The 23,605-nt window shown below is 43.4% G+C and overlaps 1 protein-coding gene across 1 annotated transcript in view; it reads left to right on the forward strand.

Annotated features, from left to right (window-relative positions):
* Window positions 1-19,762: 19,762 nt before the first annotated feature.
* Window positions 19,763-23,605, forward strand: part of LOC137380217 (monocarboxylate transporter 5-like) — a 60,299-nt gene continuing 56,456 nt past the window's right edge. The window contains exon 1 of the mRNA XM_068052032.1: window positions 19,763-20,339. Within this exon, the coding sequence (XP_067908133.1) occupies window positions 20,250-20,339 (90 nt within the window). The 5' untranslated portion in view covers window positions 19,763-20,249. The remainder of the gene's footprint in view (window positions 20,340-23,605) is intronic.

Consider the following 23,605-nt stretch of genomic DNA (forward strand, 5'->3'; position numbering starts at 1 on the left):
CATCATCCGAAAAGACATCAGCTTCCATATGTACACTGTTGACACCAGCTCTACCTTGCCACCAACTGTCTCATGTCCCCACCCGCCCTCCCCCCGCCCCACCACTATCTCTAAATTGTCATACTGCTTGTCTGACATCCTATATACTGAATGAGCAGAAATTTCCTCCAACGAAGTACTGGGAAGACCGAAACCATTGCCTTCGGTACCTGCAGCAAACTCCGTTCCCTAGTCTGTCTCCCTGGCAACATGGTGTCATATTTGACCCTGAGATGAGCTTCTGATCCACATATCTGCACCATCACTAAGACCGCTTATTTCCAACTCCTTAACATCACCTGACTCTGCCTCTTCCTAAGCTCATCTGCTGCTGAAGCTCTCATCTAAGCCATTGTTATCTCTAGACTTGACTGTTTCAATGCTCTCCTGGCTGGCTTCCCACTTTCTACCCTCACAGATTCTCACAGGGAATCAAGGGATGTGGGGAACGGGCACGAAAATGCAATTGAAGTCCAAGATCAGCCATGAGCATATTGAATGGCGGGACAGGTTCGATGGCCATATGGTCTACTTCTGCTCCTAGTTCTTGTGTACCCTGTGAGGTCATCCAAAATGCTGCTGCCCTTGCCTTAACTCGCATCAAGCCCTGTTCACCTGTCACCCCTATGCTTACTGACCTACATTGGCTCCCAGTTAAGCAACACCTTGATTTAAAAATTCTCATCCTTGCTTTAAAATCCCGCCGTGGTCTTACCCCTTCCCATCTCTGTAATCTCCAGCCCTACAGCCCTCTAAGATATCATTGCTCCTCCAAATCTGGCTGCTTGAGCATCCCCAATTTTAATCGTTGGACCATTGAGAGCCAAGGCCCTGAACTCTTGAATTCCCTCTCTAAATGTCTCCTCCTCTTATCTCTCTTTGCTTCTTTATGATGCTTCTTAAAACTTACCTCTTTAACCATGCATTTGGTCAACTGCCCTAATATCTCCTTATGTGGTGTGGTGTCAAGTTTTGTTAATTTTTTGAAGTGTCTTGGGATGTTTTACGACATTAAAGGTGCTATGTAAACACAAGTTGTTATTGTGTGGCTGGGTTCTTCCCATGTACCATAGCATTTGTGTACTATTGGCACTCAACAGAAAAACATTTAGCTGTAAAATCTACTTTGAATGGGAGAATTCCTTGATGGCTGAGTTGGTAAGTGCACTGTCCAGTGCAGATCTGAATTAACTGATCTGAACTGGAGTGATTGCATTGATCTCAGTGCCCCTGGACTAGGGGGAAAGAAATCAGCTGAAGTTAGCTCATTGCTTGCCAGTAGGGCTCCCTGGTTTGCATAGATGACAGATAGGGTATGGGCTCGGCTGTGTTGCATCCCATTGACAGTCTGAGCTCACCCATCAAGATTGGCAGTTTATTTAAGTTACAGAGGATGGCTAGCAGCTGTGTAATTGTACCTGACCATGAGTCAGAGGAGGTGGGGGAAAACTGGAATTCAAAACAAAGAGTATTTGTTACCATTAATTTAGCACTGATTTAATCTTCACTATTAGGCATTGCAAGCTATACCATGTATTATCTTACATATGTAGGTGATACTTTGAAAAGAAAACTTTTCTTATTATATTTGAAAAACAAGAAGAGTGCTGATTAACTATAATGAGAATTACATAGAATATACAGTACAGAAACAGGCCATTTGGCCCAACTGATATTTATACCCCACACAAGTCTCCTCCCATTCCATCTGTCTCATCTCAGCCTCTCAGCTTATTCTTTTTATTCCTTATATCTCAAGTACTCATCTAGTTTCCTTTTGAAAGCATTAAGCCATTTGCCTCAACCACTTCCTGTGGTAGAAAGTTCCACATTCTAATCACTCTGAGTAAAGAAATTTCTCCTTATTTCCCTAATGAATTTATTAGTAATTTCCTTGTATTTATGGCCCGTAGTTTTGGATTCTCTCACAAGTGGGAAGGTTTTCTCCACATCTGCCCTGCCCAACACATTAATAATTTTAATGCCCTCTATCAGGTTATTTCTAAGCCATCTCTTTTCTAAAGAAAAAAGCCCCAACCTGTCCAATAGCTATAATCTCTCAATTCTGGTACCATGCTTGTAAATCCTTTTGCATTTTTTCCAGTGCTTCCATGTCCTTTTTGCAATGTGGAGATCTCCAAGCAAGTGTGTGCAGAATATTAAAATATGGTTGTAGAGATTGTGGATGCATTGGTTGGAATCTTCCAAAATTCCCTATATTCTGGAAAGATTCCAGTGGATTGGAAAACCGCAAGTGTAACACCTCCATTCAAGAAAGGCGGGCAACAGAAAGCAGGAAACTATAGGCCAGTTAGCCTAACATCTGTCATTGGGAAAATGCTAGATTTCATTATTGAGGAAGTAGTAGCGGGACATTTAGAAAAACATAACGCAATCAGGCAGAGTCAACATGGTTTTATGAAAGGAAAAACGTGTTTGACAAATTTATTAGAGTTCTTTGAGGATGTAACAAGCAGGATGGACAAAGGGGAACCAGTGGATGTAGTACATTTGGATTTCCAAAAATCATTCGATAAGGTGCCACATAAGGTTACTGCACAAGATAAGATGGTGTTGGGGTAATATATAAGCATGGATAGAGGATTGGCTAAACAACAGAAAACTGAGAGCTGGGATAAATGGGGCAATTTCAGGTTAGCAAACTGTAACTATTGGAATGCCATGGGATCAGTGCTGGGGCCTCAATCATTTATGATCTATATTAATGACCTGGATGAAGGGACTGAGTGTATTATAGCCAAATTTGTGGGTGATACAAAGTTAGGTAGGAAAGCAAGTTGTGAGGTCAACATAAAGTATCTGCAAAGAGATATAAGTAGGTTAAGTGAGTGGGCAAAAATTTGGCACATGCAGTATAATGTGGGACAATGTAAGGTTGTCCACTTTGGCAGGGAGAATAGAACAGCAGAATATTATTTACACAGAGAGAGATTGCAGAATACTGCGGTACAGAGGGATCTGGGTGTCCTTGTAAATTAATCACAAAAAGTTAGTTTGCAGGTACAGCAAGTAATTAGGAAGGCAAATTGAATGTTGGCATTTATTGCAAGAGGAATGAAGTATAAAAGTAGGGAAGTCTTGCTACAACTGTACAGGGCAGTGGTGAGACCGCACCTAGAGTACTGTGTACAGTATTGGTCTTCTTACTTAAGGAGGGATATATTTACATTGGAAGCAGAGAAGGTTCACTAGACTGATATAAAAGCAAAATACTGCGGATGCTGGAAATCTGAAATAAAAACAAGAAATACTGGAACCACTCAGCAGGTCTGGCAGCATCTGTGGAAAGAGAAGCAGAGTTAACGTTTCGGATCAGTGACCCTTCTTTGGAACTGACAAATACCTCACTTGCTTATAACCTGTGACATTTTTAATATTTGTCAGTTCCGAAGAAGGGTCACTGACCCGAAACGTTAACTCTGCTTCTCTTTCCACAGATGCTGCCAGACCTGCTGAGTGGTTCCAGCATTTCTTGTTTTTATTTCACTAGACTGATTCCTGGGATGAAGTCAAATTCTGCATGTCGATGGTGGAATACTGTTTTGTACAAGCTGCAGTGTTTCGTTGGACCACACACGGCGGGCAACGGCTCAGCACCACTTAGAGTCCGAAAGCCATTGCAACAGAAAGCGAGCATCCAACACTGCACTGCTGGAAAACGAACACACAAAAAAATAGCAACGATTTCATCTCTTTTTAAGAAATCCACCATCGACATGCAGAATCTGACTTCCAAATTCTTTCACTCGATGTGCTGCAGTAATGGTTGTGGCCATTTTTGATTTGCTCATTCTGGCATTCTCACTTGTCTGCTAATACTTGAGACTGCTTCTCTCAAAACTGCACCGGAAGGCGTCCCTCATCTACCAATCAGGGAGTTGAGCCTTGTGTCAATCAGACATGCAGAATTTGAGTCACCAGGGCAGCCTTACTGATTATCTGTTCAATGTTGGAAATAACATTGTGAGAAATATAACCTTTATAGTTAAATATGGAGTACTAATATTTTAAAAAACTGTAGCATTCCCTAGCCTTCACCTCCTCTGAGAAGTCACACATATGGTATTAATATGAAGAACTGTTGCAATCAATAACCTTCACCTCCATCCCAGCAACCGCCAGAAAGTCAACACAACCATACAAACAAAGTGAATGAAAAGATATTTTTCAGCTCTATTAGGAGAGACAACAACAGCAACTAGCATTTGTATACTAACATTAATGTAGATAAGATGTTCCAAGCCACTTCACAGAGTTGTGCATCCCCGACTTCCTTCACTACACCATTGTGGTCCTTGCCTTCAGATGCCGAGGCCCAAAGCTCCGGAATTTTCTTTCCAAACCTCTTTACCTCTCCACTTCTCTCCTCCATTAAGACACTATTTAAAACTGACCTCCTTGGCCAAGCTTTGGGCACCTGTCCAAATGTCTCCTTCTTTGGCTCGGTGTCCATCATAGAGTCATTACAGCACTGAAGGAGGCCATTTGGTCCATCCAGTCTATGCCAGTTCTCTGTAAGGCGACCCAGTCAGTCCCACTCCCCCACTCTAACCCCGTAGCCCTGCAAGTTTATTTCCTTCATGTGCCCATCCAATTTCCTTTTGAAATTATTGATCATGTCCTCTTCCGCCACCCTCATTAAAGGCACTATATAATGCAAATTGTTGTTGGTATAAGTGGAAAAATGATAGCCAAGGCAGAGAAAGAGATACTAGAAGTGGGGGAGGTGGGTGGGTCACCAAATACTTGGTCAATGAAGTGGATCTTAAGGATGGTCTTAAAGGAGAATAAGGAGGTTGAAGGGTTTAGACAGCAAATGCTATACAGCAGAATCCAGTGAACTTAAGGCATAGCCACCAATGGTGGGGAAAGAGGAAATGCATGCTGAAGAGACTGGAGTTGGAGATTCCCTTCCCTACTGAAGTTCTTTCCCTTCTTCCCTTTCCTATTACCCCCTTCCCCCCAAGCCCCAGTCCTCAACTCTCCCCACTCCCTGCCAGAGTTGATGATCTGGATAAAAAAGCAAAATATTGCGGATGCTGGAAATCTGAAATAAAAAGAGAAAATGCTGGAAATATTCAGCAGGTCTGGCAGCATCTGTGGAGAGAGAAACAGAAATAATGTTTCAGGTCTGTGACCCTTCATCAGAAATTCACAGATCACAGACCTGAAACATTAACTCCGTTTCTCTCTCTACAGATGCTGCCAGACCTGCTGAAAGTCAACAGAAAATGCTGGAAACAATCTGGATACATGCGTTAAAGGGCCATATGTGACTAGTGACGGTAAATGATGACTGTCTTGGACTTGTTTCAAATGGCATAAATTGGTGGGAGGTGAGAGTGACTGATTACTAGGTTGTGAAGTGGCAAGCTTGGTGTCATGCTGGAAAGCTGCTTCATCTGCTCCTGTTTGCTGATCACGCAGCTGCCTCAATCACCTGGATCGAGACTGTCCCCATTCAAGTAAGCTATTAACCTATAAACACTCTCTCCTGTTTAAGCAGCTTTCACTGCACTTTAATCCCTTTGTAAATGACAATGGTGTTTTTGCTTTTGTTTTAACACAGATACTGAAAGTGGCCTCTTCCAGTTCATTTAGATCCTCAATGCAGAGTGACAGTGACCTGCACGAAATTGAGCTCCATGTTGTGGAGTCCATTAATGACCTACATCGCACCAACTCCAACCTTGAGGTCACTAGGTCTTACTCAGGTAACTGCTGTGTTGACAGTCTGTGTATTAGATAAGTCTTCAGTTCAAATCAACATATCTGATTCTTCTTCTTCTTCTTTTGGGCCTCCTTATCTCGAGAGACAATGGATACGCGCCTGGAGGTGGTCAGTGGTTTGTATGGAGTGACCTCTCCATGGCGCATAAAGTGCTGCATAAAGGATTTGGTTCAAAGATTAAGACCCAAGTTAAGGTGACAACATGGATTGATGGTGACAGAGAGTAAAATTGACAAAATATAGCTAGGGGACATAGAAAACTGTGAGGGAGATTGCAAGCGGACATAGACGGGTTAGTGGAGTGGCCAGAGAAATGACAAATGTAGATACTTAGGTAGTACACTTTGCGGGGGGAAAAGAGAAATGAAGTATATCCAAAATGGTACTCAGATATTTCAATGGAGTGGTGGAATAAAGAGCTCTAAGGATACAGAAAACTATATTAAAAAGGGTAAATGACATTCTAACTTTTATGTACAATGGTACTGAGTACAAAAGCAAGGAAATGATGATGAAATTGTGTAAGCTATTTATGATAACACAGTTGGAGCACCAGATTATAGACAGGTTATTGGAACCAAGGGCAAGGTATAATATAGATTTATTAGGTGATACCAGGGATTAAAGGGTATAGTTATGGTAAAAGACCTGAAAACTGGGACTATATTTTCCAAAGCACAGAAGACTATTTGGGGCAGCAGGGCAGGGGATCTAATTGAAATATTCAAAGGCTTGAAATGGTTTGAGAGGGTAATCAGTGAAAGCCGAGGAGACATATCTTTCCCCCTTTCCCCTTTTGTATTTTATTAGCTATCCTGGAACATTTAAAAAAAAATAGATTATCTAATGCCAAACAGAATAGATTTTGAATGCCCATAAGGCAATTTCATAAAAGTAGTTGCTCATGTCTTCACACTAAACCATTTGCCTACATAAAAAAATCTATTTTTTAAAGATATTTTTCTTTCCAGTTTATGGGGAGTGAGAGCTTCCTTATGGATTTGAACTTTTGCATTGGACATGAGTAAAAAATGAATGGCCCCAAACGTGGCAGTGATACTAGGAATTGTTTTGCTTACTTTCCAATTTCATTTCAACCAAGACCCTTATAATCTTCCAAATGGTCTAGGTTGCATTTGAACTCAGGATAGTGGTAAAAGGACAGTATTGCAAACCCACTGACCACCCAGTTGTCTTTCATGACCTGTCTATTATTTTGTATCCACAGCCATGCCTCACTCAGCTTTGCAACCTACTTCAGAAATATATACCAGTATGTGAAAAAGAAAAAGACTTGCATTTAGATAGCACCTTTCATGAACTCAGGACATTCCAAATTGCTTTATGAAGGGTCTTTGAAGTGTAGGCACTGTTGTAATGCAGAAGCAAATTTATACACAGCAAGGTCCCACAAACAGCAATGTGCCAATGACCAGGACACCAGGAAGAACTTCACTGCTCTTTTTCAAGATAATGCAAAGGGTCTTTTGTGTCCACCTGAGAAGGCAGATGGTGCCTTGTTTAATGTCTCAACTGAAACACAGCACTTCCTCAGTGATGCACTGAAGTATCAGTCTAGATTATGTGCTCTGGACTAGGTCTTGAACCTACAACCATCTGACTCATGTGCCCTCTGTTTCGCTGACTCTGGACAACTGTGCACCTCCCTCCATTCCACTTCTGTATTGGAGCCTTTAGCTCTCTTGGCCCTATGATCTGGCTCTCTTGCCTCTGCCCTGTTAGCTTTCTCACTTTCAAAAGCCTGTCTTTCTGACCATGTCTCCAGTCACTTCCCCGGATGCTACTACTAAAGATCATTCCTTTGTTTAGAACCTTGGCAATGTTGAAGGAGCTATATAAAGGCAAGCTACCACTTTATGATTTCCACAGAAATTCCCAAAAAAGTCTATCGGAAAGCGTTTCATTCAACAGGCAGATTTCAGATCAATGCATCACGCAGCTGTTTAGAGAAGATGATCGCTACTCTTAAATTTTGTTGCAATATTCGCATTGCAGGTCGAATCCGTTCGCGGCCTTCAACCATCTTTATTGGTCAGGAAACCTCTGCTAATGGGCTGGTGACTGCTCCTTTGCTGGAACAGAGACAGTGTGAGCCAGCCTTCAGTCTTGCGGCTGATTCAGTCCAAGAAACCCGAGATCGATGTGAGTGCAGCTGCATCTGCTGCCAGCCGACTTGCTATGATAAAGTTTTCTATGTAGTATTAATCCTGCTGGTGCTGGCCAGCATTGCTATTGGCGTGTTCACTGTGTACTCCACAGGTAAGCTTGAATTGTCTAATCATTTTCTTTCAAACCTGATGCATGCCTTGACTATTATTGCAAGCTGTGTGTTGCCTTGCTTTGCCAACTTTATACACCTCTGGAGGATTGTGTTTGTTTTTGATGTGGCCTTCAAGGAGTCACGACTACTGCTCAGTTGTTGTCTCATATCAAATAATTAGCAGCTACAATGATCAAATTCAGAGAATTTATAAATATTTACATTAAACAGAAAGAAAGAACTTTCATTTGTATGTGCCTTTCCCATTATCAGGTGGTCCCAAATTGCTTAACAACCAATTAAGTACTTTCAAAGTGTAGTCACCATTGTTATGCAGGAAAACACAACAGCCAACTTAAGCACAAGGTCTCACAAACAGCAGAGATAAATGACCAGATAATCAGTGTTGGTAGTTTTGGTTGAGGGGTGCCAGCAGAGCTCCCCTGATATTCAAAAGTACCATGGGATCTTTTACACCTTGTACAGTGGGTAGATAGGGCTTGATTTAACATCCCATGCAAAATTCGGCATCTCTGACAGTACATCATTCCCTCAAGCACTTACTGTAATTAGACTGATGCTCTTGTTTTTTCTCCCCATGACTAAGTCCTCACCTACCCTCCCTCTCCCATCTCAGTGGCAGCTACTAGGTATCAAGAGAGTGTAAATAGTGTGAAGTCAAACATGTAACTTCAAGTCAGATGATGAGTATCGATGCTAACAAAAACAAGAAATGCTGGAATCACTCAGCAGGTCTGGCAGCATCTGTGGAAAGAGAAGCAGAGTTAACGTTTCGGGTCAGTGACCCTTCTTCGGAAGTATCGATGCTAAATTCAGTGACATAGAGCTCCTGGAACAAATAGTATGCTTCGGGTGGCTTTAAACGTATTCTGTGTGTAAAATAGAGTTTTTTTAAAAACTGGATACAAATTGCTTTGCTTTAAAAATTTGAAGACTTCATGAAAAAAAAGGTATTTCCCAAATTTGTATTTGAAGTCAAAACTACATAACCTGAATGGTGAAGAACATGGACAGCGGTGTTTGATGGTCACAAACTAATGACATGAAGAAAGTGTTCGGTTTCTGACATCCCCATGCCCTCTATCAGGAGCTGTTGGCACTCATGGTGAACACCGAGCCCTAGTCTTAAAATATGCTTCTCCAGTGAGAGTTGCACATTCATTTATGCTGATTTGAGATTGGAGCCTAATTAGTACTGCGGAATGCAACAGATGCTCACATCAGTAGCATATCCTGATTAGAAATAGATTTTCTTGGTGTCAGCACTTAGGTCTGAGTTGAAAGTGTTGCAGCCTCTGCAGGTAGATTTAGTCAAAAATGTTCTTATTGAGGGGTAGCATGTTGGGTTTGAAGTTTCAATGTGCTCTGGCCAGTGTGGTAGGATGTTGGGTTTGTGCTAGTAATCCCTTACAAGGCTCAGTTCCCAAACTCAGCTGTTGGCACGGGGGAAGAATTTAACAAGTGATTAGATACTTTCTCACAAGAAGGAAGGAAAAGTTCAAGAGGGGAGTGACTCTAGCCCACTCCCACGCATCCTCGGCCCAACAGTACCAAACAGCATTAGCAAAGTCTTGGGAACAGGTTGGCTAGTCCATCCTTTATGCCCAGGGATGGCACATCATGCAGGAGGACTCCAGACAGGAATGAAAGAACTTTTCTAATTTCCAAGAAGAAATTCTGAACGTGCATCTCAGTTGAGACCTATGCTAATATTTTTTATTAACCTTAACAGAAAAAATGAACAAAGAACTTGGGGAGATTTCCCATCGGCTGGGCTCCTTGGACCAGAGTGTGAGACAGATGAAATTTACAAGCTACATACTACAAAACCCGATGAACATCACAGAGAGCATGGACACACTCAACAATAATACATGAACAACCTTTCAAATGGGAGCAAACATCTCTTGGAAGCATGATTATGGTGTGTTTTGATTGCAGCAAGGGATTCTTTTAATGAATATTTTGGCTACGGCATGTGTGCTGGAGCTGCACATTAAACAAACAGAATCATTACACTGATGTTCATCCTGCTCTGCTTCAATCACGTGATGTCAGTGAGGTTGGTGAATATGAGCGAAACATAGAAGCATCGTAGGAAGACTTCAATAATAAAAACAAAGTGCTGGAATTACTCAGCCGGTCTGGCAGCATCTGCGGAGAGAGAAACAGAGTTAACGTTTCAGACCTGTGACATTTCATCAGAACTTCACTTCGTGACGTCACTTTGTTTTCCACTTAACATGGAAAGCAGGACCATCACTTGTTTCTGCACATGGCTCCAACAAGTGTAGATTATTAAAAATAAAAAAAAAAACAGAAAATGCTGGAAATACTCAGTAGGTCAGACAGCATCAATGAAGAGAGAAACTGGAGTTAATGCTTCAGATTGATGACCTTTCTTCAGAACTGGAAGACGTCAAAAGAGTAACAGTTTTTAAGCAAGTACAGAGCCAGGGATGGGGGTGTGTGGGGGGAGAACAAAGGGGGAGGTATGTGATAAGGTGGAGTGCAGAAGTGATTAAATGACAAAAGAGATCATAGTGTATGGCAAAAGTGGGTGATAATGGCACCTGTAAAGAAACAAATGATGGGTCCAGCAGAGGTATAAATGGTTATAGCAGAATAGCAGAAGCAAAGGGAGGGATGCAAGGGAAATCTGGCAAACATTGTTCTGCAACCAGCCTCATTCCCCCACCTCTCTCCTCTTTTTGCTGGCTGTTTACTTGCTTATAAACAGTTAAATCACGTACATCTTCCAATTCTGATGAAAGGCCACAGACCTGAAACGTTAACTCTGTTTCTCTCTTCATAGATGTTGCCTGACCTACTGAGTATTTCCAGCATTTTCTGTTTTTATTTCAGATTTCCAGCAATGCAGTATTTTGTTTCTGTTTCTAGATCATTAAACACGTGTATAATATCTTTTTAGAAATTATTACATTTTTTGTCAATGCAGTGCAGCTTTGTTACTGGTTAACAGGTTGATGTTCTGTAACCTTTAGTTAATGTAAAATAAAGTGCACAAATTGTGCTTCAGTGTGCACTTCTGAATCTTGTAAGAGCAAAAGCAATGTGACCCATGGGGCAGAGTCTTGTCCCTTTAAAGGGGATGGCATCCCAATGGTGGGCAGTTAATTGCCTGCCCATCATTGAATTTGCCCAGGGGTCCAATAAAGAGCTAAGACAGAGATTCCCCCCATCCCCCCCCCCCCCCCCCACCCCACCTTCCAATCCGTTGCCAGGACCCCTGCCACTGGTGGCATGCCCATTGGAGTTAGACTGTGTAGAAGCTCTGGAGGGTATAGACTTTTGTCATCTTCGTCCATAGAATCAATGTTGATGTATTCTTTTAGTTCACCTGACAGCTCATATATACCATTTTTCATTCAAGTCTAGTGAATCTTCATTATTAGCACAAAAAATAGCTTTCAAATAATAAGTTGTATCAAATAATTGTACCTGCCATTTTGCCACTGTGACGGAAACCACACCTGCCAAAATGAGACATACTGATTTCGTCATGTGGAACATTATTTTTGAACTGTTACTGGACATTGACATAACTTGTTTTAAAAGACCACAGAACAGTGACTGAAAACATGGCTGCACGTTTGCCTTCTAAAAGACAGTGACATGGAGAGACAATGGGAGTACTCTTGGGCTCAATTAGCCAGATGGGTTTTGTCAATAGTGATGATCAAAAGACATTGAAGGTCATTGAATGCGTAAGAGCCAGCATTCCAACAGCCAACCCCCCACCCATCCGCACTGAGAGTGTCTGGTAAGCTTGAAGGAATCCACAAATCTTGCAGGCGAGACTGCTCCAAACAGGGAGCTAGTCACGTGACTAACCTGCTGGCCAACTGGAGTTAATTGAATTGTGCTCACAGAACAGTTTTTGGAAGAGATTGCAATTGAACTTCAACAAGAGAGCACTCCCCCTCCGTGTCTCTCCCACTCTCACGCAAGTGCCAGGGACCCACGGAAGTAACTTAAGCCTCAAGACAGAAGACCAGTGAAACAAGTTTGAAAGTGTCCAACGAGAACTGCAAGACTTAACTTCAATCAAAGACTTTACATTCAACCCAAAACCAGTAACTGAATTTCCATCTACTACTTCAAACCCCACCCCCCCCCCCACCCCACCTTTTAATTCTTTCTCCTCCTCTGTATCTATTTGTGTATGTTTATCGCTTATGCATGCTACCATGGTCGTGTCACGTATTCTTATTAGTTTTAACAGAGTTAGAGATTTAAGGCTAATAAACTTGTTTAAAATCTGAGAAAACCTGTCTGGTTGATTTCTTTACATTTACAATTAGAGAGCAGTGAGCAAGGACTCACTGAGGGGAAGCTAAAAACACTGTGTTTTAGAAGTTAAACCCTGTTATGGCCAAACCAGGAAAAGGCTGAGAGGGGAGACCTAGACCCCTTCCTAAAGGCCTACTTGGGTCTGCAAATGAGACCCGACCCGAGCCCGACTGAACCCCATCCGAGCCTGAGGCCGACCCGGCCCGAGTCCTTCCATTTTTTTCCACACCCGACCTGACCCGACCCAACCATCAGTTTATCTACCTTCCGTTTTTCACTTTTTCCCTTACCTGCACAAGCGTAAAACAACTGTAACAAAACCACCTTTAAAGTCCAAAACGTAAATTAACATTAGAGTCACTGACCTGAAGTGGTGATAGAGCACGTCCGATCCGGCTTGGCCTGACCTGAACCCAAATGCTGGCCCCGGAAGTGCGCCCTGACCCGAACCCCACACATGTCGGGTCCCGTCGGGTTCGGGTCGGGTAGCAGGCCTTTACCCCTTCCTCACCTGGCTGTAATGCCACACTTAACCAATTCATCATCTCACCCACCCCTCCCATGCCACGCCTCCCATGCCATTCCATTCTTCCCATGCTAACCCCATCTCTTACGTCAATCCCATCCCCTCCCTCATGGAAACAATCTCTCTAGCCAGGGTAACTTGGTTGTTGGGCACCCCTTACCTTCCACTGTTTTTGTTCTCCACCAACACCCCCACCGTGCCACCACCAATTGTTGACAGCCGCACTTGTGTCACACGCTCCAGTCCTCCGTGTGCCCCACATGCCTCAGTGTGCGCTAGGCACCACCCACCAAATAAACACACCGACAGACGCACCCCTTAAACTGACAAATCAAAACAGTCAGGACAGAAAAAAACTGAACATTATTATTATAATTAGAAATTTTGAAAATGTAGGGTTTCTGGATGTTGATGTACATTGTTTGTCAGCAACAAAGTTACCTGGCTAGAGAGATTGTTTCCATGAGGGATGGGGATGGCATGGGAAGGGTGGAAATGGCATGGGCGGGGTGGATGGAATTGGTTAAGTGTGGCAAAATGGCAGGTACAATTATTTGATACAACATATTCGTTAACTATTCTTTGTGCTAATAATGAAGATTCACTAGACTTGAATGAAAAAAGTTTTAGAAAAACTGTCAGGTGAATTAAAAGAATACATCAGCATTGATTCTATAGATGAAGAAGATGACAACAGTCTATACCGTCCAGAGATTCTACATAGTCTAACTCCAATGGGCATGCCACTGCACAAACTTTGGGCTGGATTTTATTTCAGTGACGGGGGTCCCGACAACGGATTGGAAGGGCGGGTGGGGGGGATGGAAATCTCTGCCTCATATCTTTATCGGACCCCTGGCCGAATTCAACGGTGGTCTGGCAATTACCTGCCCGCTGTTGGGGATGCTATCCCCTTTAAAGGGACAGGATTCTGCCCCAAGAGCTGCTGGTCAATCATAGGGCCAGTAGCTCAGCAGTCCTACCAGGAGTGAAGAGGTCCTTGGGACCAAGGTAAGTGGGGTTGGGGTCACCAAGGCTGTCAGGCAGCCCTTAGCAAGGGTGTGGTTGGTGAGGGCAGGGGCCATGGATGTTCCCTAGAGGAGGGACTGCCCCCCCCCCCCCACTGAGCCCGCTAGGAAGCTGCAAGGTCTCACCTGACAGTGTCTCCATGTGGTGGAAGGCCCCCCTAATGTTGGCCAAATGCCAGTGGAGGCAGAAGGCAGCCCTTAATTGGCCATTTAAGTGGCTTAATTAGCCTCCCTGCGGACTTCCTGCCCACCACAGTGCCCGCTGTGGACAAAATGGAATGGGGGCAGGAGAATGGGGAGCACATCACCTGATGCCACCCCATGGCATTTTGTCTGCCCACCACCACCCCCACCCCCCCCCCCCCCCCAACCTCCCAGCCCATCTACAAGGGCCGGATAAAATCCAGCAAGAAAGGAGCAGTTATAATGTTGCCATGAAAGCTGAATCCTAAACAAAGACTTTGTCATGGAACAAGATTGGTTTCTTTGTTTTCTTTGATGACAGATGCTGAAATTATAATAGGCAAATTTCAAGGTAATAGTTTATTCCTTGAATAATGTTGAGCCCATCATTTGTAAATCTGCCTTTTCAACTCAAGAGAAAACAGTTCCCAATTAGACTTCCATATTCTAAGACTATAAACGAGTCACAGGGTTAGACACTTAAAATTTGTATTTATATTCCTAGGCCTGCTTTTACACATGAACTGCTTGATGTAGCTTTTTCTAGAGTGAGAAGTTTCTGTTAAAGTCTTTGGTGAAAGATGACTAGAAATCCTGTATTTAAAGACGTACAGTTGCAATAAAGATACTAATTTGACTGCAAATGTTGTGCAGGTCTCTGTTAGTTCAGATGTAACGCCCTGTGCCATGGAACTCTTCTGTACCAGTTTCTACATGGCATTTTCTCCATTTCATCCATGCCAGCTGAATGAAAGATGGGCACTTCTCCGAATATACAGCGATGAATTTAGCCAATAAGTAATCGTGGTATACAGCACCAGTGGTTGTGACATGGAGGTGAGTCTGGATTTTCTTTTTGATATTGGAAATCTGTTTCAGTTAGTTATGGTCTGAAATCTATTTCTGTATCTACTATTAAGATAGGAAATAGCTCAGTGTGTTTGGTACTGGTGCACTGCACCACACATAACAAGTTTCTAATCTCAGATTTGTCATTGAGAGAAGGCTGAAGGTGGGAACCAGGGGGTGTTTATACCTCATAGTTTGTAAGGGCGGTATGTTGACGCACCAAGTTGGAGCATGAATACAGTGATTGTGTGCCCCGATTTGGCTTTGCGCTCATAATCCTCCACATTTAAGATCCTGATCTCAATCATGACTGCAATAATAAATGTCAAGTCAATGTAGGGTTTTGCTACACATTGAGGGATGGGAGAAATTGTAGAGTCATCTCTGGGTTGTTTTCCGGTATGTGCTGGTTTATTAGACTCCTCCTGTCAACAAGGGATGAAGTTACTCAGTCACAGTCTTATGGAGTTGGTGTAATCTCACAAGAATGTAGAATAGGGCCAAAAATAAAAAATTTATCCTTGTATATTTATTTTTTGAAGTGGTATTGTAAAGGCCTTTTTAGTGGGTAGCCTGCCTATTCTCTGAGCATGAGAATGGTTAATTGACCAGAGAAGAAAGAATCATTGATTAGTTCTGAGGATAAATGTTCTCAGTCTACTATCACCGTGCTCACGTGACGTTATCTAGTCTGCTCTGCCCAGCTAGATGCAAAACAGCAACCTTGGTCTAATTGTGAAGGTATTAATCACAATATATAATTTAATTTAAAATAAATTAGCAGTTGTCCCATCAGCGCTGAAATTAACAATAGCACACATAATCCCTTTGATAGAGGTGCAGTAATATACATACAACAAAGATCTGAGTTCATTATATTTTAGTCACCAAGGGGCACTCTATTGTAAGTAAACATCTCCATACAAAACTGTGTTCTCTATCCTTTGTAAAAAGTGCACTTGTCAGTTTTAGTCCTTGTATCCTGGGTGAATCATTGCCTGCTTTTTCTTGCCAAATTTATTTGCCAGTTTTTCTCTGTTAATCTGAGGGCATTGTATATGCAATTACTTCTGACAATGAGTGAAATGTCATGTGCAGATTATGTTGGCTGCAGTTTTGCACCTCTAACGTAGGAAGTTTGTCTCCTGCATTTAATGTCTACAAGGTCCATTGTTGTTCGTGTAGAATTCATAATGGTGGAACTGGCAAACATTAAGCAAAGAATTCAGTGCAGCCTTCAGCAAAGCACAGAATTGAAAGTACAAAATATTTCCTACAAATATCCACTTTTCAATCCTAAATTTTCATTGAAGGACAAGGAAAAAGTATTCCATGAGTAAAATGTGAGGACAATTTGGTCTGGGTGTGTAATGTTATGTTATTGTAAACATATCATTTTTGAATCCAGTTACGATATTGCTGACAGAGGAAATCTTTCCCCAAGATTGGGAACATATTGCAGATGTGCGCTGAACTTAACCATTCAGCAAAGAAGGAAGCAGCACAAGCAGTAAACAAAAACTACACTCATCACACTAAAACCGTGTGTGGATTGCTGTGGGTATGGCAGTTAGTTGTCTTCTGCTTAACATTGACAACCAGGCTGAGGTCAAGATTGCAGAGAATGAGGATTCATGCAGCTCCAATGCACCATTTCACCTCAGTATCCATGATAATGTGTTATGAAACTATAGAAATTCAAAGGAGTTTTTGTCACCAGGTCATCAAGGGAAGGCGAACAAATAGCTGAAGCTCTTTACAGCTGACTTAATTGTATATTGTGGTGCTTCCACCACTGAGTTACGCTAAGAGTATTTGAGGAGGTAGGAGGCAGGGGCACTGATTAATAGTCAAAACTAGAATTTAGAAAGTTTGTGTGTGTGGAAAGAAGGTGCTTTTAGTAACTTAATAAGTGCACTGAATCACCATCAAACCATATAGAATGGGAAGGTCAAAATTAAAATACTGCAGATGCTGGAAATCTGAAACAAAAACCGAAAATGCTGGAAATACTCAGCAGGCCAGGCAGCATCTGTGGAGAGAAAAACCCAGTTAACGTTTCAGGTCTGTGCGACCTTTCATCAGAACCGGAATCCAAGAATAGGAAGGTTCTGGGTTCAATCCATGATCTATTGCCGATCTTAGTTAGGTAAATGATGGGCATGATACTATTTGCTTCAGCACTCACCATCAGGGAGGGGGAAATCAGCCAGGATTACTGCTCCTAATTTCTGCACATTGCTGGAAAATCTTAACATTAGGTGAGAAAAGAATTGAGCTGAGAATCTAATGTGCAGCATCATGTAAGTTTTAAAAACTTTGAGTTAGAGTCATAGAGTAATACAGCACAGAAACAGGCCCTTCAGCCCATCGTGCCTGTGCCGGCCATCAAGCACCTATCTATTCTAATCCCATTTTCCAGCACTTGGCCAAAGCCTTGTACGCTATGGCGTTTCAAGTGCTCATCTAAATACTTCTTAAATGTTATGAGGATTCCTGCCTCTACCACCTCTTCAGGCAGTGTGTTCCAGATTCCAACCACCCTCTGGGTGAAAACAGTTTTCCTCAAATCTACTCTAAATCTCCTACCCCTTACCTTAAATCTATGCCCCCTGGTTACTGATCCTTCTGCTAAGGGAAAAAGTTTCTTCCTATCTGTCCGATCAATGCCCTTCATAATTTTGTATACCTCAATCAGGTCCCATCTCAGCCTTCTCTGCTCTAAGGAAAACAACCCTAGCCTATCCAGACTCTCTTCATAGCTGAAATGCTCCAGCCCAAGCAACATCCTGGTGAATCTCCTCTGCATCCTCTCCAGTGCAATCACATCCTTCCTATAGTGTGGCGACCAGAACTGTTCACAATACTCCAGCTGTGGCCTAACTAGCATTTTATACCGCTCCATCATAACCTCCCTGCTCTTATATTCTGTGCCTCGGCTAATAAAGGCAAGTATCCCATATGCCTTTCTAACCACCTTATCTACCTGTGCTGCTGCCTTCAGTGATCTATGGACAAATACACCCAGGTCCATCTGACACTCTGTACTTCCTAGTGTCCTACCATCCATTGCATATTCCCTTGCCTTGTTACTCCTCCCAAAATGCATCACCTGACACTTCTCAGAATTAAATTCCATTTGCTACTGCTCTGCCCATCTTACCAGCCCATCTATATCGTCCTGTAATCTAAGGCTTTCCTCCTCACTATTTACAATACTTAATCCCATTTGTACTGTCAGGCATAAGTGGAGGAAGTGGTGGGAGGGATCGGATGTGTTTTCTTCCAATTTTTGGCATGGAGTCACGTTCCACTCTTCCACCCATGACAAATCTTTATATTTCCACTAATGTCCCACCCCCAACTCTTTAGCTAGATTGCATCTCTGCTGTCAAGTGAAATCATACAATTCACCAACAAGCAGGGAGGCTAAAATTGCCAAACTGATGAATCCAACCTGCTCTTAGAGGCCAAACGACTGTGCTGAGTGTGACATTGGGACACATCAAATTACCCATGCAACAGTGAGGAAATGGTGCATGCTAGACCTAAAAAAAAAAATGTTTTTAAATGCCAAGAATAGTTAGGGAGAGATGGAAAAGGCAGACAAAAAATATCTGTTATGACAAGACAGAGCAAGTGACTGATGTGTGAGCTAAGCAAGTTTTTATTGGGATTGATGGGCTAATAGTTACAGAAAGCTTTTCTGGAACAATAATTTAAGAATATAGGGTGCACCTTGTATGTTGTTCCCCAACTAGGCTCCGCCAACTCTGTTTGGTCATATTCTTGGAGCTGTTTTTTTCCTTCATTCGTTCATAGGATGTGGGCATCACTGGCAAGGCCAGCATTTGTTGCCCATCCCGAATTGCCCATGAGAAGGTGGTGGTGAGCTGCCTTCCTTAACTGCTGCAGTCCATGTGCTGCTAGGGAGGCAGTTCCAGGATTTTGACAAAGTAACAGTGAAGGAACGGCGATATATTTTCAAGTCAGGATGGTGTGTGACTTGGAGGGGAACTTGCAGATGGTGTTCCCATGCGCCTACAGTCTTTGTTCTTTTAGGTGGTAGAGGTCACAGTTATGAAAGGTGCTGTTGAGAAAACATTGGCGAGTTGCACTGCATCGTGCATATGGTACACACTGCTGCCACTTTGTGCCAGTGGTGGAGGGAATGAATGTTTAAGATGGTGGATGGGGCAACAATCAAGTGGGCTGTTTCGTCCTGGATGAAGTCGAGCTTCTTGAGCGTTGTTGGAGCTGCATTCATCCATCACACTCCTGACTTGTGCTTGTAGATGGTGGACAGGCTTTAGGGAGTCAGGAAGTGAGTTACTCAATGCAGAATACCCAGCCATTGACCTGCTCTTGTAGCCACAGTAGTTATGTGGCTGGTCCAGTTAATTTCTGGCAAACGATGACCCCCAGGATGTGATTGGTGGGGAATTCAGTGATGGTAATCCTGTTGAACGTCAAGGGGGGAGGTGGCTTGTTGGGAGATGGTCAGTGCCTGGCACTTGTGTGGTGTGAATGTGGCTTATCACTTATCAGTCCAAACCTGAATGCTGTTTTAGTTTGGCTGCATGCCAGCACAGACTGCTTTATCACATGACATTCCACCTCCAACTTCCCTGCCACCACACTCCTTCCATTGGTCAGCCAACAGGCCCATATTTGCATTACCCCACCTTCTTAGTCAAACAGAAAGCAAATAGACTCCATTGCCTATAATAAAAACAAGAAATGCTGGAACCACTCAGCAGGTCTGGCAGCATCTGTGAAAAGAGAAGCAGAGTTAACGTTTCGGGTCAGTGACCCTTCATCGGAACCATTGCCTAGTTGGATGATTCTTGACTGATAGTCAAAGAGCCTTTTCTTTCCGCCGCTAATATTTTAATAACTAATAAACAAAAATGTTAAAAGAAAATTTTAAAACTATAATATTTCTAATGCCCCTATGATTATTCTCCTGGGTTTTCTTATAGCAGTGTCCTGGAAATTAATAATTAGTTCCCAGAGACTCCAGGGCAAACCTGGATGGTAACTGTACACCCCAACTAGTATCCTGACAGTTTTAGGAAACCGAGTGATTTCCCATTTGGTTTGAGCTGGACTTGTCAACCTCAGCCACTAGGGGTGGTTTATGCCTGTGTAGAAGCTGGAGAAGTCATTCCGGAGAGGGACACGGAGGTGGAACAGAAAGAGAATCGGCGACACAGAGGAAAACAAATCAATCGACATTAAACAAGAACTAACACAATGTGCGGTCCAAGCAGAGTCCAACGTCGGATAGTGTCGGAATCTCCGGAGGGAGGCTGGGGCTGGGTTATCGTCTTCTTTCTGTTTGTGGTGAGTGAAAAGTTTCACAGCAAGAGAGGAAAACAAGGATGAATTGCAACAACTACCTGTTGCAATCTCAGCAGTGAGTTGCAAGGCAACTGTGTTAATGGGTTGAACAAGTCCATCAGTCAGTTTCTGCGCTAGTGGGCAGCCAATTGCCTTTGCGGAGAATTTATTCCAAGTCAGTGTGCCGGGAATAAATAGGAAAAGCCTGGTGGAGATTGCGGGAGTTTCCATATTTAACATAGTGAAAGTTTGAAAATAAGTAAGATTCCCGATTTTAGGGTCGGATTGGAGAATTACCAGAAGATGATGAATTCTAAAATGAGGGTTAGGGTAAAATTTCATCTGTGGTTTTTTCTGGGTTTGGGCTTTGTGAGTTTGGTGCACAGAGCAGATCGCTCCCTCACATTGATGTAGTTTCGGCTCCCATGTAGGAGGAGCAGAGGAAATACAATAATATAAATAATAATTAATGGTGCACATCCGTTCTTTTAGCATTATAGGTTGTAAAGACTGTTATGCGCGTTTTTTTAATTTGTTCTCTGGCGTGTAGAAAAATTGGCAAGGCCACACTTAATGTCTCTCCTTCAGTTACCTCCAGAAGGTGGTGGGCCTTCTTCTGGTGGTTGTTTTACAGCTGAGTGGTTTGTTAGGTGTTAAGAGGACATTAAGAGTTAATGGCCACAAAATCTGGCTCCGGAAGGCCCATTGTTTCAGTGCTACAGATAGCATTTGGTTCCAAAATGGTAAATCCGCTGCGCTGTATGTTCACACCGAACACCAAATTGGGAAGATCAGTCGCATAGGCATTAGGAAAGTACACCAGAATATACAGCTTGGGACCTCAGTCATTGTGTAACGCTGATTTGACTGTAGTCTTGCCATTTTCGACCTCGCCACTCCAGCTAATGTACCTCTCTTAAATGTGCACAATTGAACATGTGTTCAGCAGCAGGAAGGAAACCCCACCAGCGCTATTTGAAGGGATCATCAACCATTCTTGTAGTGGCTGATTATTTTCTGCTGACTCTGTCTGAGTTTGCAGAAGTGCTTGGTGATTGCAGAGCTGTTTCAAGTCGGTGAAGCCGACAGGGAGTGGTGCTGCACGTGGAGAGGACATGAGGGCATGGTTCCTACTTCAAGGATTCTGGTCAGACCGCTTGCTCCCCAGGCATGGGTGCTGTAGTTACCATCCCCCTTAGCCCGCAGCATGACAGGCAGACTGAGCAAAGGCAACCCAGAGGAGGACAAGCTGCTCACAGAGGGAGGAGGGGGAGAAGGACTGTCAGCAGAAGGCCTTATCCACCCAGCATCTTCCACAGGGGTTGGCAACGTGACGCCAGTCTCCATGGTAAAAGAGTTTGAGGTCCGCGACTGGTAATTTCAGGGACTTCTACTTTCCGAGCAGAGCCGCTGTAAAAAAAAAAATTACAGCTGTCAGTTTCACAGCTGACAGGCCTGGGAGCGGGAACAGCAGTTTCTGAACCTCGGACAGCTTTGGGGTTTTCCAGTTTTCCGGTGGCTTCCGATTTTTTTTAAAAAGTCCGCCAGAAAACCCTGAATCTGTCCGAAGTTCGGAAACTGCTGTTCCCGTTTGCAGCAACTGTTACAGAGGGGGGAGAAGTGGGGGGGGGGGGGGGGAGAGAGAGATGGGGGAGAAAGGAGGGTGAGAGAGGGAGAGAGATGGACACAGAGGGGAGAGAGAGAGGGGTAAGAGATGGACACAGAGGGAGAAAGATGGATACAAAGAGGGGACGGGGATTGACACAGAGAGGGAGAGAGAGCGAGAGGGGAGAGAAAGACATTACAATCACTCCTGACAGATGGACATCTATCCGGATCCTCTGCATTGCTACATCATGTGTGTGGGCAGACAGTGACTACTTGTGCAAGCAAAAACAATGCCAGGTATCTCACTAAATGGGGAGAAATGTGTTTTTAATCGGACTGTGTTTTGATGGCATTAGGTGGGCTATACACTTCATATACATTAATTGCCCCATGTCCATGGCTGAGTTAATAATTTTGTCAAATGTCCATGGTGTAACATGTTGGTGCCTATCCCTGGTCTTCTGCAAGCATTTCTCTGACCTTAACCTAAGCCAGGAGCAGTGAGTGCATTGTCTCCGTTTTATGCTCACGGGAATCTGCCACCTCTTGGAAGTCGATCTGCAGCCTCACAACAGGGCAAGTATAGCACTGCCAGTGGCTGTGAAGATGACTGCAGCCATGAATTTGTTCATGTCAGGATCCTTCCAGACTGGAGCAGGTGACATTGTAATAACTCCTAATTCACCGTCCACTGCTTCATAAGGGAGCTGACTGATACTCTTTATGACAGGAGAGGGGAATACATCCTTTTCTCTCTGACCAGAGAGAAGAAGGCAGAGCCTGCTTTCCCAGGATAGTGGGCTTCCCCATGGTATAGGATGCCATCAGTTGCACGCATGTAGCTTTGCGGGTGCTGCATCTAAATGTAGAGATGTACTGCAGCCACAAAGGGCTCCACTTCCTGAATGTTCAGTTGGTATGTGACCATGCTCAGCACGGCATACAGATGAATGCCCGCTATCCTGACAGCAGTCATGATTCATTTATTCTGCAGCAGTCCACTGTTCCCTCAGTATTTGAGTCACCATGCCAAACCAGAAGGTGGCTGCTGGACAACAAGGGCTATCCATCTGGTGAGCAATCCAACCACATGCATACAATGAGAGCCATGTTGACACACAAAGCATCATAAAGTAGACCATTGGGGTTTTCAAGCAACCATTCCCCTGGAGGAGACCTGTAATACTTGCCAAAGCACGTGTCCCAATTTGTCATGGTCTGTTGTGTCCTGGACAATCTCGCCATCGTGAGTGTACAGCCCTTTCCACCAGGTATACGGTGGGCAGCTGAGGAACAGGAGGAGGGAAAGGAAAAGGAGGAGCAGTGGGGAGGGAACTAACACATTCTGTTTCCAGCTGGGCTGTCTGTGTTTGCCTCATCAGACTACAATGCCACTGAACACAACCCCAAATCCCCATTCTACAACAGTCTTACACTTTAACTTCCCTCTTGCCCACAGTGTTGAAATAAAAGCCACTAGAAAAACAACCACTCCAAACCAACTTTATCAAGCAAACCATCCAATATTCCATACAAACTAATCACACATGCCTGTCTTGCGGGTGCTTTTGCCTGGCCTCGAGCTCCTACACAGTGCGACCTCAGTGACTGCAGCATAGCTGTTGGAAGGCTGCTGACTTTCACTGGAGGAGACTACAGAT

Source organism: Heterodontus francisci, chromosome 19 (assembly GCF_036365525.1).
Source record: "Heterodontus francisci isolate sHetFra1 chromosome 19, sHetFra1.hap1, whole genome shotgun sequence".
Taxonomy (NCBI): domain Eukaryota; kingdom Metazoa; phylum Chordata; class Chondrichthyes; order Heterodontiformes; family Heterodontidae; genus Heterodontus; species Heterodontus francisci.